The sequence below is a fragment of the Miscanthus floridulus genome, chromosome 14, assembly GCF_019320115.1.
Source record: "Miscanthus floridulus cultivar M001 chromosome 14, ASM1932011v1, whole genome shotgun sequence".
NCBI classification, from domain to species: Eukaryota; Viridiplantae; Streptophyta; class Magnoliopsida; order Poales; family Poaceae; genus Miscanthus; species Miscanthus floridulus.
In genome coordinates this window covers 63,123,471-63,138,897 of record NC_089593.1, presented here as the reverse complement: position 1 = coordinate 63,138,897, position 15,427 = coordinate 63,123,471, and the positions used below count along the sequence as shown (strand labels likewise).

Below are 15,427 nucleotides of genomic sequence, written 5' to 3'. Positions count from 1 at the left end.
TCAGTTGCGAAACTACAAATAATGGGTTGCTGTTAAGAATCTAAGAGGTAATCCCTTTCCACATCCGGCCATCAAAGCCATGGCTAATCTGCAGGCGTTACGAGCACATCTGAAAAACTAAACCAACAGATCTCTAGATTAACAAAGTCATTGAGACGCCTCACTATCAATGAGCAATGTCATGAGCGAGCAACTAAACAAATGTTGTTAAATCTTGCAATAAAATCCAAAAATAAACAACAGAAAACAAATATATGTTATATATAGTTGGTTAAATTCTTTTGCAATGGTTCACGCGGGCAACAAATGACAGATGCCAATTGTTTCGTGCGGGCCGCAATCACATTCTACGGAAAAGGTTGTCAATCTGGTAGAAAGCACATGGATAACTGTCATATGGCCACTACCGCCCGCGCTTCGCTGCGGGTGATATGCTTGGTATAGGAAAATTTTTGAGAAATATGGCTCATATGTTTAATATGTTTTCTCATCATGTTGGTACGGAAGATTGGTCTTAATATTGTAAATGAACATAGAGGTTGGTTGTCATTGCATGGTGCCTGTTCTAGGCCAGCAAATCAATGACATGTTAGTGGAAAGAAGTATTTGATGGAGTTACGCTCAAGCAACTAACACACTTAGATTTAAAACACAACATTGGCTAGGATTACATTATAGATGAAAATAGCAAAAACTACAACACAAGTATTTCTCCTAAAGCGAGGGTTTACAAAAGAGTGAATTAGGATCCACTCTCCTTAGGCGAAACTACAGCACATTTCGTAAATCTGGAATTACACTAAAGATTACACGGTGTCGAACACTAAATTACACCGAGTTCACTGCACCGGCCTCCGCCACCGCTCACACCGGCCTCCGGGTCATCGTCCTCCACGGCTCCACCAGCGCGCCCGCGCCACCGCCCATCGATGACCGGCCTCCAGGTACTCGCGGCCTCGCCTGTCGCCTCCCTCTGGCTCTAGGCCACTGACAATTTGGAAAATTGCTGATAAATTTCAAATCTCTCCATAGATGAATGACATGAAAGGGTCACCAGGCTTTTCCTTGCTGAGCAATGTCTGACCATCTGCACGAACCTCATGGGATTGTCAAGGTGATTTCCAGATCTCTCAGTCATTAGATATTGCAAGTGCACATGCTTGATCCAATTGTTCCGCTTTGTTTACTGAAGAACATTCTGCGGGCAATTTGTTTGAGCGGTGGTGTGTGTACGGGGAAAGTAAACTATAGTAACTTACGCTAAGGCCGAGGGTCACCATGACCCCTCCATCTGCCTCAGTCGCACGCCGCACAAGGACACACAACCACTCCATCGTCCCGGTCCTTGGGAGGAACGAGGAGAGATCAAGTCCAGCCAAGTGTGCCTGCTCTGTCAGGAGCAGGCATGCCACACCGACCCTGCAAGGACCGAGGGGACAACGACCACCTTGGTCTGGTCAAACGCCATCCCTATGTCATGTGGCAGAGACAAGACAACACCACCAAGCGGTGATGACCAGTATAGTGACTCACCATCCAAATACGGCCCAATGAGACACATGTAAGACTCCACCCACTATGGAATGGGATCCACGACAGTGGCCTTGACTAAGCCAACAAGGGCCACGACCCTGAAGTCCGGGATCGTGGCCACCAACTCCACAGGCTAACAGACGGCCAACGACCTAGGGGCGGCTACCAACTCCTATATGATGCCCCCAAGTGATCAGGAAGCGATGATGAAGGCCACGACGAAGACCATGTTGTGTAGGACGGCTAGTGAAACACCAGCGTGCCCATAGTGTCGCCACGAACATCACTATGGCACCATGTCACACCATGTCGTGACGTGGACACAAGAACATGATGACAACCACGTCCAGACATGCACCACAAGACGCCGTTACTTGCAAGCCAAGTTAGCTAGGTTCTCTCCCTCAGGTTCACGACTCCTCGATCGGGAGAATCTCCTTCTTTGTATGTGACCTAGCCCTAGACTCTATATAAGGGAAGCTAGGGCACCCTTCCAGATATCTCTTCATCATCTTCATCATTCCTGGACTCTCGAAGCTCTCATTCGAGCATTGCATCTTCTAGCTCTAGCTTTCCTACCTCTTCCACCATTCTTGCACCCCCATTGTAAGAACTTCAGAGCATTCAAGCAAGAAACACACACTCGATTATCTCTGGGACTGGACATAGGGCTTCGACCTAAATCAGTATAAATCCTCGTGTCTTTTGGATGCTACCATCATCTTCCTAGAGCAGCGCGACAATCATATAAATTCACTAGTCCGATTTATAAAACACCAATAGTTGGCGTGCCAGGTAGGGGACAGTCACGCACTCTCGTTTGTTAAGAAAGAAGCGATGGCTCCTCGCACCATCGGTGGATTCGCTCACGGAATGGGCCATGCTGGCCACATCTGTCATGAAAACCACGAGTTCATCGGCGTCGAAGGGCCAGCGCCCACGTCCACATTCAACCGAGGTCCGGACCTCCGCCGTAGAGATTTGGACCCCGTGGCCTACGGCGGACACACTCTCAGAACTATCCTCAGCAACAGCATCCCAGAGTTCACCTACATAGGGGGCCAGTACCCTCTCTCATCACCGGCCATGGCCAGGTCTTCCACCCAGGAAACCAGAGGCCAATGGCACATGGCAAGCTCACCCATGGAATGGCCCCCGACGACCACATCCTTTTGGGAAATCATGAGATCGTCCGCACCGACAAGTTAACACCTGTCACTGGCCTCTACCCCATCCAGGCCCATCACATGGAAGGCCTAGATCCGGTGGTAGGGCCACGCCCCAAGCAGCGCCTTCGCCACCAGCGGAACGCAACGAGTCAGTGCACACGCGAGCGATGAAACCACCCGCTGCCACGTGCGACGTTGTTAGTGATCAGGTGGCTACTCGGTGCCACGCCTCGCAAGGCGAGGCCTGGAACCAGGGTCTAGTCCCACGTGACGGACTAGTTGTCCATCATGCCATGTGAACTGTTAGCTTTCACACGGAGGCACGTGCATCCGAGGAAGCGGCCCCCCTAAGTGCACAACGCGCCGCGCTGAGCGAACCAAACTGCGTCGCCCTCAGAACCCTCTTCTGCAGCGACAGATCGCGCCAGCTCTTCGTTAAGAGTGACAACCGCATCCAGAAACAAAGGCACGACTACTACGACATCGTCGCGCCACGAAGACTTGCGCCCCGTTCCTGCATCTGCAGGCCGCTCACGCACCGTTCCTGCTGGATGAGCGGCCGCGACGCCGCTGCGGTGTCGCACCTCCGGTGGCTGTTGGAGCTCGAGCGGATCGCGAGAGGACAAAGGAGGCAGGGAGAATGGTGTGAGGCAGGAAGAAGGAGACGGAGGCGCGCCTCTTCACTGCTGGAGCATAGGAATGATGAAACACAACTAGGCACCTCAGTGCGGGTGTCGTGCGGTTTCCCATGACTTGGAAACGGCGCTAGCCTGTTTCGTTCCCATGAAACGATTCTCTCCTCTCTCTTCATTAATATGGGCTCAAAACTCTATTTTTACTGGTGTCGTCCTATTTAATGCCCATAAAACACCCATGATATTCCTATTAAGACTGGCCTAATGTTTTATTCCACAGATTTGGAGTGGAGTAAAAGTGTATTTGTTTATTCCGGCCATATACAAAGTTATTGAAATTCGAGAGGCGAATGGCGCATAGGAATGAATTTTTATTGCTTAAAAACACCATGGATGGGGATCTGTGGCCCTGCAATTCTAGAGTGCAGCAGAAGCAGTGTACATATGCCAGTTGCCGTCTTTGGTGTTGTAGTGGGAGAAGACAAACCCCGGGTGGTCGTACCACCTCGTGAGACACAGCATGCCCCAGCACATTGAGGCTCAGCCGTTGACCCAGCACCTCGTGAGACAGAGCATGACCCCCCAAATAATGGATTTTTTTTTAATTTTAACCCTTTTTTAATATAATTTTAAATCTAACACTGTCGTTTTTTTAACTAACACTTTTGGCCACGCCTATTGCCCTGTCGCGGCCAAATGCCTGTGCCGCGTCATGTATGGTGGCACGGCACAGGGCTGACGTGGCGTGGGCCGGCCGGGGGGGCCGCTGACGTGGCGGGTCCTGCCGCGCCACCGACCATGGCGCGGCAGTGCCGCGCCCTGATCTGTGGCGCGGTAGGACCAGATATATACCGCACGCGAGCCCGGCCGCTCGCACGCACGCCTGCCCTGCCCGCTTGCCTGACGCCCGAACGCCGCCGCCAGCCGTCGCCAGCGCCCTGCCTGCGGCCGCACGCTCCCGCGCCCGCGCCCGCCCGTCCACGCCTCGCCCCGTCCGCGTCCGCACGGCCCGGCCTCGGCCGCTCGCCCACGCCGCGTCCGCCCACTCCCGCCGCGCAGCGCCCTAGCCGGCCGCGCCACGAACGTCGGCGCGTCAAGGCCGCCCGCTCCTAAGGTACCTCCCTCTCGATTTCATATTTTTTATTATTATGTAGTATAGTTAGTATTTTTTGTATCTACTATTAGTGTCTTTGACCAAATTTATATAATAGCGTACTAATATTTATGATACATAATATGTACTATTACATTAAGCATGGAGTATACTTTCGTAATAAACTTATTAGGAGATAGAAATATTGATACCGTTTTTTAGTTTTGATCAAACTTAAACATATTTGACTACTCGAGAAGCAAGATGTGTATTTATTTTGAGACGGAGAGATTACTTGTAATTTTAGAACCAAAGTTTTATATGGATTGATTATGTATTTATTATCTAGTATAGTTAGGATTTTAGGTTTAGAGATTTAGGCTAGTTAGGTTAGTGAATTTGTTTGTGAACTTACTAATGTTAACTTGAATTTTGTTAATTTGAATACTCTAACGCTTTGTTTATCAATTTGTAACAGGATGGCCCCTCCCATGCAATACCCGTTGTACCCCATTCTGGAGGTAGAGTACGACGACCAGCACCGAGCACACATCTTGAGTGACAACGACGCAGAGGTGTCCTTGCCTCCTTTGAGGCCCCATACTCACACCAGGGCGCATCAGTGGGACGAGCGTTATATGCCGTACATACGGCGTGCCGGCTTCCTCGAGCTTGTCCGTGTTGTCAACCACGGTCTTCTGCCTCTTGATCCAGCACTATTTACTGCAGCTGTAGACAGGTGCGAGTGCATTCTTTGTACGTAAACTTTCGTGTAACAAATTAGAGGCAACTACCAGTCGTTCTATTCTTATAACAGGTGGAGGCCTGAGACCCACATGTCCCACCTACCTTGTGGCGAGATGATCTTGACGTTGCAGGACGTCAAGGCTATTTTAGGCCTTCGGTTGGGGAGACTTCCAGTGACAAGGATAGTTGACAACGATCACTGGAGGGAGCTAGAGCTGGTAGCTCAGTTTACTAGTTTTCTTCCACCGAATGACGATGCTTCCAAGAAAAATAAGTGAGTAATTCAAGCTTATTTAATACTTGTATTGCTTTACAGCTGGCATCGGGTCTCATTTTCTTTGATCAATTACAGGAAAAGTTTCGGTGTTTCGTCGTCCTGGATCACAGAGCGCTTTGAGTACTTGGACCCACAAGCTGAGGAGGCACAGATCGACAGGTTCGCTCTAGTGTGGCTCTGGCACTTTCTTGGTGCCTTCCTCTTTCCAAATGCCTCGGGCAACACCATCAGCTGGATCTTCCTTGACATACTTCGCCAGCCATGGGAGAACATAGCGGGGTACAGCTAGGGCAGCGCAGTCCTAATATGGACGTATCGACAGCTATGTGTTGCCTGCTGTCGCACCTCAGGACATGCGAACCTTGGGGGTTGCTTCTACCTACTTCAGGTTTGGTGTTAGGAACGATTGCCTGTTGGGAGGCCCCTTAATAATGGTTTACCGGTAAGTACTTCGGTTTATTATATTCTTCCAGGCAGTTAGATATGATGAGATTATTTATTGCTAATTCATTATCATGATCAATACAGCAATGGAACGGGCATGATACACTCCCTACAGTTCTGTATATCTAGACGGAAGCATAATTAGTTAGAGGGAATGCGTGGCGCAAGTACAGGGAGTATACGAACGGTCTCGACGTCCTGACATAGCACCAGATTACGCTCTCTATACTATCGTAGCAATGTCTTCTTCGATGTACACTATATCACAACCTAACACAATTACAAAATTTTAGGTGTTTTGATGTCCTTGGGATTCTCTAAAGCTACAGGACTATCTGAGTCCTGTCACTAGAGACGAGTCACACGAGTATCGCTGCAATGTCCCTCTTATTTTCTTTCATGTGGTCGAGATTCACTTGCCCATTCGGGTCTACAGACAGTTTGGAAGAATGACAGGCTGCCCACCACCGCTTTACTCCGCTAATCAAGTATTGCACGGGTGCGTTATCGATTAATAATAATGCTACAATTCAGATGTGTGTTTGGTACAACTAATATCGTTTTGTTGCTGGTTTGACCGCAGGAAGAGGTACAAGACCAAGGATTGGCGCATGACACACAGCTCGTACATCCATTTGTGGCAGACCAGGGTACCACATGCGGTCCTTGCGGGTCCTCCACACGACCAACACACCTTCGATGAGTACCTACGGTGGCTTCACAGGTCTACGAGGACACATATCAAGCCTCCGTACACTGATATAGCGATTTACGAGGACTCGGAGGAAGATGTCATCGAAGATGTGTACGACGTTACCACTAGGGAGGACACACAGCTACAGAAAACCCCGCTTTAAAAATACGTGGTAAGATATTTGAATGGTACAATTTGTTATCCTTTTGGTATTAAGTATGTGTACTAAAACTGTTCAACCGCGTTTCTGTACCCAGGCGACATAATTGGCAAGGCTGTCCAACGAAGCAGCGTTCCGGCTTCACGAGTCTAGAGAGCAGGGGCCAGGCGTTCTCGCTGCTTTTGTGGAGGTAAACATAAACTTGTCCGTTTTGAAAATATGTCTTTATTGTATATGCATTTGGCTAATGAACTAACTTTAACGTCTATTTATGCAGAAGGTGAAGAAGAGCTGCAGGAAGCTAGCTCAGAAGTTGAGCTACATGGACACTCCTTATGAGGAACCGCCACTCCCCGCGCGATCGGGTGGCACGTCTTCAGCCTCTTTGAGGACACCAGCCGGCTCTTCTCAACCGATGACACAGGGTGCTACTTCCACGGTACGTACACCACCACATCATTCAAAAAAGGGTTAAAATTAAAAAAAAATTCCAAATAATGCGACATGTCACAGGATCCCATGTTTTGGAACTAGTCAAAAACGCATCTGAATCGATGAAAAAATATTGACAGTTGTATCGTCGGGAGCAGCATCGGATGCAGATTCATCACCTTCCAACCTTGAATTCCTCTCTGCGACCAACGACGATGAGATGATGACCCATAGTAGCTATCTTCGTTGGGGACGCCCAGAAGCACCCCTCCCCTTTAGATAACGGCCACAACTTGGCCACCTTCCAATGAAATCGATGCCTGCAACGATGATCTCGTCGTGACAATCATCGAAGTCATCGTAGAAAACACGACCCCGACCGAAAATCATCTAGGGGCCGTTCGGCTGGTTGAAAAACCAGCCAAATTTTACTGTTCTCGGATGAAAACACTATTCACGCTCTCACAAATTCCTCCTAATTTATACAGATTCCTCTGAGCGAACAGGGCCCTAATTTCTCCGAAAATTTTATTTGAACCAAACCCTAAGCAACTGAAAAAACTACAGGAAATTAAAGAGATTTATCACCGGTAGACGCGTCGTACAGGAGGAAGGAGAGGGGCCCTAGGCGCAGAGACGGTGGCACCGACGAGGAGCAGGAGTTGCACCATGCGGCTTGGTGGCAGTGGTGGCTTGCGAGACGGAACCTAAGATGTATTTGATGGGATTGTGAAATACAAAAAAGTATGGATATATATGTAAATTGGAGTCAAATGATGTTACAAAATAAAAATGAAAATAGTATGCACCCATGCCTACTACCGAGTGAGCAGGCTTAGTCTGCTAAAAAAAAGAGTGAGCTAGGCTTAGAGCGTGTTTCTTTCAGCTTAAAATCAGATTCTCTGTGCATAAATTAAGTCGACAATCCTACTAAACTCTTTCTTTTGGCAACAACGGTCAAAGGAATCGACCTTTTGCACTAGGACCGCATAATCCTATATCACGAGCATTCCCGTGTGTTCTTCCACCACGAGCCTCTTTTCCATCTGTTGCCCCCTCCCTTCTACTCTAGGCTGGGCACATTTACAACGAAAAATAAAAAACCGACCCAAACCGAACCGAACCGAACCGTATTGTTGGTTTTTTTGGTTTTCGGTTTTGGTTTTGGTTTTTGAAATGGTGAGATCGGCTTTCGGCTTCGGCTACGGTTTCCGGTCTGAGCGAACCGAACAACCAAGGAACCGAGTCTCAGCGAGCCAGCGAGCGTAGCAAACATCGCAAAAGGAGCAGTCCAATACAACCCATCTAAGGCCCAAGCATCAGCGCATACATAAACCCAGGCACCCAACAACCACTCCGGTGGGCACTGGCGGAGCCACATTAGGGCCATCCTGGGCGCCGGGCCCCCCTTGCTCGGGATAGATTTGCAAAGAGAGACTGTCTTGAGTAGTATGTATGCACACTTGAAAGTTGCAACTACGCACACACATCTGCATCACTGCATGGCCTAACTATATGCATTCATCTACGCCACGACTAAACTTGCATTAGCTTCTTTTTATTCTAGTTGCTTCCATCCTGATGATGCTAGGATTATATTTCAACGTATTATTACAAAACTTAATTAGCATTTGTGTTTAGCTCATCCGGCCGTTTCAAATGAGTACTGCTGTTGTTTCCCCTGTTTGCATGCAACTACATTATAATATTTCACTTATTAGTCTATTACTTTAGTACGTCTATTTAGCTCTCTTGTTCTACTTAAGGACATAATGACAATTAGCAGGAGCTCATCTTGCAATAGCTTACACTCATCAGGTAACATATAGTAGACTACATATGCATTACTTTGTCTATTAATATATTTAATTTAGCTTACAAACTCCTCCACTAGAATTGTATGGTTGTGTTATATAGAAAGAAGATTATGCCTATAACTAGTGATTAGTCACGAGACTAAAATCCCCCCCCCCCCTTGAATTCTAACCTAGCTCCGCCACTGCTAGCAGGCAGGCCGCATAGCCACACCCAGCGCCCTAACCCTATCCCTTCCAGAACATAGCGCGGTGGAGGCGGCAGGCGGCGGTGCCCTTGCCACTTGCGGGTGCAGGACGACGGCGGTGCCCTAGCCGCGGGTGCTGAGTTGGGCGACAACGCATTCGGCTCATGCACTTGGTGGCGACAGCGGGAGGCTTGCGCGCTGCTGGCGGCGATGGCTGGAGGGCGATGCAGCTGCGGGTGGCGGCGCATTTGACTGAGTGCTTCTCGTGTATGCGGCATCTGCGGACCAAGCCATGTGGCTCTGCCTGTTTTCTTCTCTTTGCTTAGTTTGTTATCTGAGTACTCTAGATCTGATCGAAGCACAACGTTCTTGTAATCTTGTTTCTCTGCTGATAGACCCTTTGGTTCATTCGGTGGAACCCAAAACCGAAACCGAAGAAACTGACACCAAATTCGTCGGTTCTGAGTTCTTTGAGCAACCAATCGGTTCTCCATATGTGGAAATTGAAGTTTTGAGGAACCGAACAAACCGAACCGAATTATCAGTTTAAATCGATTGCCCAGTCTGACTTCTACTCAAGGTTAGCGCTACTGGGCTGCATAGTCACTCGCCCACCCATCCCGCTACAGTCGCACGATGTGTAGATGGAAGTGTAGGTTTCCACTATTGCACCACCGTCAGTCTTATGGTTTGCTCCCAGAGAAAAATGGAACAGAACCTTACGAATGGAACAATGAATCAGATTGAGCAATGTGCTCCCTCAACCTAAGAATAATACCCATATTTGACTATAGATAAAAGTGATATGGATTAGATTTTGATCCTTAATTTCTCTTATCGGTTGCTAAAATCAAAATCATTTTAAAGACACTTTGAATACAAATCTGTTGATCCAAATTTTATCTCCTAAACTTTTACTCCCTCCAGTCCTATAAACTAGGATTTAAATTTTATCCTATAATGGCTCCGTTCGCTTCGCTGGAAAAATAAATCGAAACATTGTTCCGTCTGATTTGCTGTGAGAGAAAAATATGGTCCCGGCTAAAGTTAAAAAAGACGGATTATAAGAGAAGCGAACAAGACCGGCTACGTTACGGATCCTAGACGCATAGCTACTTAACTTTTCCTCTTTATCAAATTTTATCATTTGTGAAGTTAGGGATATCTACGCTGGAGTACCTCCTGTGTTAGCACATGAACATGGATCAGTAAGCTTCCCCGAGCCAGATCCGGTGGTGCTGGCGCTATGCATGAGTGCGTCCCCCCCCCCGCATTGGTCATCTCTTTCGACCCGATGCTAGAGGAGCTCGCTGCCTCGCTCGTCGTGAGCCGCACAATGAGAGCACCAACACCTGGGTGTCTGCCTGCTACGACAGCCCCTCTGGAGGTTGAAGCACCAGTGGCGGACACCTGTTCCACGGCGGCGGCTGCTCGGTGGACGACAGACTTGTCTCCGATGTCGCTAGTGCAGGGGCCGCCACAACCCATGCCACAACGACTGGGAGCACCCGGCGTCGTAGAGGGTTGCACCACCCCAGCGACGCGATGCCCACACCACGCGAAGCTGCCCGACGTCTCGCACGTTTCACTAAGGAGGTGTAGCTCGAGCGAATGACGCCACTAATCGCCAGCCCACCCAGACAGAAGGTGGAAACCATAAGGCAACCCATGCCAAAACGGAGCAGACGGATTGCCGCTCAGTCGCTGGCGCACATTCCGATCTCCAAGCGGGCCGAGGTGTTGCTCATGCGGAGGATGGGTTTGCACCGTCGGCAGGTCCAATCTCATCCGTGTCCAAGAGAGCTTACGACGACTTTTTCGTAAGGAATTTGACGTCGAGCGAAGTGGAAGCACTGGACGAGCTGTTCTCGGCGACCACTGCTACGACTGGTAGAAGGCTCTTCTCAAATGACGGAGCAGAGTCGCGCGGTCATTAGCGGAGACGCACAGCTCCGTAGGTTAGTGCGCTGCTCGTAGTTCGGTTGTTTACTTTTATGTAATATCGAAGTTTGAAACAGTCTGCTAGGAAGGTTCAATCAAACTGTAAGACCTTCTAGGGTGCTCATGAGAAGAAATGTGTCGTGTGTATGGTTAAACTCTTCTCCTTTTTAATTATAATGATACGTAAATCTTTTGCGTATTCGAGAAAAAAACATGGATCAGTAGGTCAGTCACAACCATTACTTGTTTGTGGCCTTGCGTGTGTCACTGTCATGTACCCTTGTCGCATAGGAGTATGCTCCGATGGCACTTTGACTGTGCCTTTGAATCTTTTATCAGCAACTTTTGTAGTAATAACACAAATTCACTACCGCTGAACCTGTCTCAACTTAGTAAGACCGTCTCCAATAAAGAGATCTAAATCTAAAATGACAGTAAGAGATTTAAAATTAGTCACAAACAGAGTATTTATATGGGAGGTCTATTTTGGGTTGCTTGAAAGGCACAACCTAAATATAAGTATCCTCTCTTCTGAAAATCCATTTGCAGAAAGAATTTTTTTTAGGTCTTGTTGTTAGAGAAGATGTCGAATAGATATTGAACCTTTTGCCTGTAGTAATGAGTTTTATATTTTAGCCGTTGTTGTTGAAAATAGCCTAATCAAAAGTTAACGCAAATTACAGGAATTCAAAATCGATGGGCCGGGCGGCACGGAAAGTAGGAAACCCGGACTGCACCGCGTGCTGCTGCTCCAAGTCCTATCCAAGTTTTATCGGTCTGTGTGCATCACAGTCCCGACTCCCGAGGCATCGTGCTTGCAGCTGCAGCAGTCCAAAAGAAAGGCAGGCTCGGGTTTTTGGTTTAGATTGAGGTTGCATCAGTATTTGGTACTGTAGTATTTTCGTTTGTATTTAATAATTATTGTTCTATCATGGTCTAACTAGACTCAAAAGATTCGTCTCGTAATTTATAATTAAATTATATAATTAATTATTTTTTATTTATATTTAATACTTTATATATATGTATCTAAAAATTTGATGTGATAGAGAAAGAGTAAAAAAACTTACAATCTCAAGCAGGCCTCGGCGGAAATCAGTGCGCTGCACGTACACGCGTGCCTGCACAACCATTTTGAACAGCCTGGCAGCAGCGCGTACGTCGTGTCGTGGGTAAGGATGGGGACCCGGCTGGGGCTGAATCGAAACGATGGTATTATTACCGCTGACCAGGTGAGTGTTAAAGAAAAATACTGTTTTAATTAAAAATTTATGATCATTTATAACTAAGCGAACAGGCCGCCTGTCAATGGAATCCACCTTCGGGCCTTGTACAGTTCCTCTCTTAAAATTTTCTCTCTCTCATCGAATGTTTAACACATATATAAAGTATTAAATATAGATTAAAAAATAATTAATTACATAGTTTCTAATTAATCTTTTAAATCTAATTAGTTCATGATTTGACAATGTAGTACTACAGTAACACATGTGTTAATGACGAATTAATTAGGTTTAATAAATTCGTCTCGTGGATTACTGACGGATTCTATAATTTATTTTTTATTAGTATTCGAACACCCTATGCGACAACTTCATATGAGGTCCGATGTGATAAAAAACTTTAAACAAGGCCTTATACTACCCATCCGCCTAACCTACGGTGGGTTTATTTTGGATAGAATTTGCTCATTGCTAGCAAAATTTATAACAATGTGTTGGTTGCCATAGAAAATCATAGATTTCCTTAATTGACATCAATTTATAATTTGTGATCCCTTAACTACCATCACCGTTACATATGTGTGCTTTGTTTCCTTAACTGCCATTTGCTTACATAGTTTTTTTTTTCCTTAATTGCCATTGACAGACGACGTGGCCTGTGTCTCCGTGTTCGCTTGAAATAAGCTGTCCGATTTTGGCCCTGTATGTCATGTTAACTGTGCTCAAAATGTTGCTTTGCTGATGCCTCTCATGTTGCTGTTCAAAATGTTGATGTCATGTTATTTATTCTCTTCTGGACATATGCTTCTGGTGTGGAGAACAATGGCATGAAAGGGATTGTTGGAGAAAATTCAAGAGGGGTAAAACTGTCTTTTCCCATCTAGTCTAACAGATTGTTGCTCCTGGTAACGGTGATGGCAAGGAAGGAATCAAAAACTACAAATTGATGGCAGTGAAGGAAGGCTGTAATTTTTTATGGCAATCAACACATTGTTATAGATTTTGATGGCAATGAGCAAATTCTCTCTTTATTATGATGGGAGGCTGGTCTTCACGGCCACATTGTAGGCCTAAGCCCAGGTCATTAACGTTGTGCCCTTCGGAAGCCCAGACCCAAACTACATTTTATTGCATGTCTCATGTGATTCTTAAAAAAAAGCCACCATTGCGGAACGCACGTGTAACCGTTTGAAAAACCTCCTTTCCTCAATGAACGATATAATTTTTTCTGTGCGTGTTTACATAGAGATAACCAAACATAAGTATTCTGCTGTGAACACCAGTCTTGATACAAGTTAACATGAAAATTAGACGCTAGTACGTGATTTTTTTTATTACTGCAGCATCTCTAATGTAGCGAAAAGGTGTCAGAAGCTGCTAGTAGGTGACTAGGTGGGCAGCTCTGGGCTCTGATGATGGGCCGTGGGGTGGGGGCCTCTTTGAGCTTATTTGAGTCGGACAGAGCCGCCCTGCCTCTCTAGTACTCATCACACGCTTCTTTATGAAAAGTTAAAAATCTAAACTTTAACTAAAATAGTATTAAAAATAGTATTAATCTTATAGAATATTAATATTATTTATTATATAAATTTGATTAAATTTTAACTAATTTGACTAACACAAATCTTATAGTTGTATGTGTGTGTTTAGAGCTTTTCTACAGAGACACAGAACAGGAAATTAATCTATAGCTATATATAATTCATTTAATTAAAAAGCAGACATGCATGTATGTATGGAAGGACGCTTCGCCTGAGAGATAAGCTAGATAAAACTAAATTATTGAGCTCGGTTACAGTGAACACGAACAAAGAGACGCATCTCTGCCTAGGTACAGTGCCTACAAACACGTACATGAGAGGAGGACGACTCATCCGACACTCACGGCAGTGGCTCAAATCGATCTGAGCAACAATCTGCATCTGCATCAAATCCTAATACAACGGATAGGCTAATAAGCAAGCAAACGGCTACTAAAACAATGTAACGAGACAATGCGGTTATTGGACACGACGACGACGACGACATGATGGCGCAGCGTGAGGAGAGATGGCCCGTGCATCAGACCACCGTACCATCCATCGACATCGATCACACATTCACACGTGCGGGTTGCAGTAGATGATCTTCATCTCCTGGACGTTACGGCAGTCGCCGCTGGGCACCTGGTGCACGGAGCATCGTCCCTCGATGGCGCACCCGACGGCGGGGCAGCGTCCCTGGAGCGGCGACCCGTGCGGCGTGACGGAGACCGGCACGCGCTGCCCGGGCTGCGCGTTGGGCGCCAGGTAGAAGGACCCGCCGTCGACGCCGACGTGGAACTCCACCGTGGCGGCGTCGCCCCCCGCGTGCAGGCGCCCCGTCCACCAGCACACCGGGAACTCGGCGTGGCTGCGCGGGCGGAGGGTGTACGTGCCCGAGAACAGCGGCGGGCTGTTGGCCAGCGGCTCCAGCGTCAGCGTCACGTCGTGGGTGCACAGGTTCTGCACCGTCACCTTCTTGTTCTTGGCGCAGTTGGCGTGCGTCACGTCCGCCGATGCTGGCGTCGCCGACGCCGCGAGCACGGCCACCGCCAGGAGGAGCACGGCCGTCGCCGAAGAGGAGGAGGGCTTGGACGGCGCCATCCTCGCTCTGCTGTTCTAGGAGAGTAGGATGGGTGGGTGGTTAACAACTGGTTAATGTTGTTACTGCTTGCTTGGTTGGGTTCAGCACTTGAGGGTGTGGGGTTATTTTATAGCCTTGCCCGTGCAACACCCGTGCTGATAGTATTTACTACAGGCAAGGCATGGTTAAAAAGCGTGGTGAAAGTGTTGAGATGCCATTTCAGAGAAACGAACAGGACCAGATCTTTTTCCTTTTTTTTTTTAGCTCAGTAGGACATAGTACATGGGTTGATGCTGTCGTGGCCTCCATCAATGCATGAATGCATGCATGCGCTGGGACGATCGACGTGGCAGCGCTACAGTTCGAGCCTGTACAGGATAAGGATGGGAGGACGGTAAAGATAAAAAGGCGCTGAGTACCTGCGACTTTTCTTCACATGTAATCTTGGACACCTCGCAAAGCTTGGATGATAC

The 15,427-nt window shown here is 47.3% G+C and overlaps 1 protein-coding gene across 1 annotated transcript; it reads right to left on the bottom strand.

Moving 5' to 3' along the window:
* Nucleotides 1-14,097: 14,097 nt before the first annotated feature.
* LOC136505629 (uncharacterized) lies at nt 14,098-15,047 on the bottom strand. The gene has a single exon (XM_066500793.1). It carries the CDS (start codon nt 14,972-14,974, stop codon nt 14,450-14,452), a length of 525 nt encoding a protein of 174 aa, XP_066356890.1. The 5' UTR covers nt 14,975-15,047; the 3' UTR covers nt 14,098-14,449.
* Nucleotides 15,048-15,427: the final 380 nt, after the last annotated feature.

Bases quoted from the DNA above. Each gene is read 5' to 3' on its own strand.
- LOC136505629 (XM_066500793.1), bottom strand. From the start codon at position 14,974: ATGGCGCCGTCCAAGCCCTCCTCCTCTTCGGCGACGGCCGTGCTCCTC.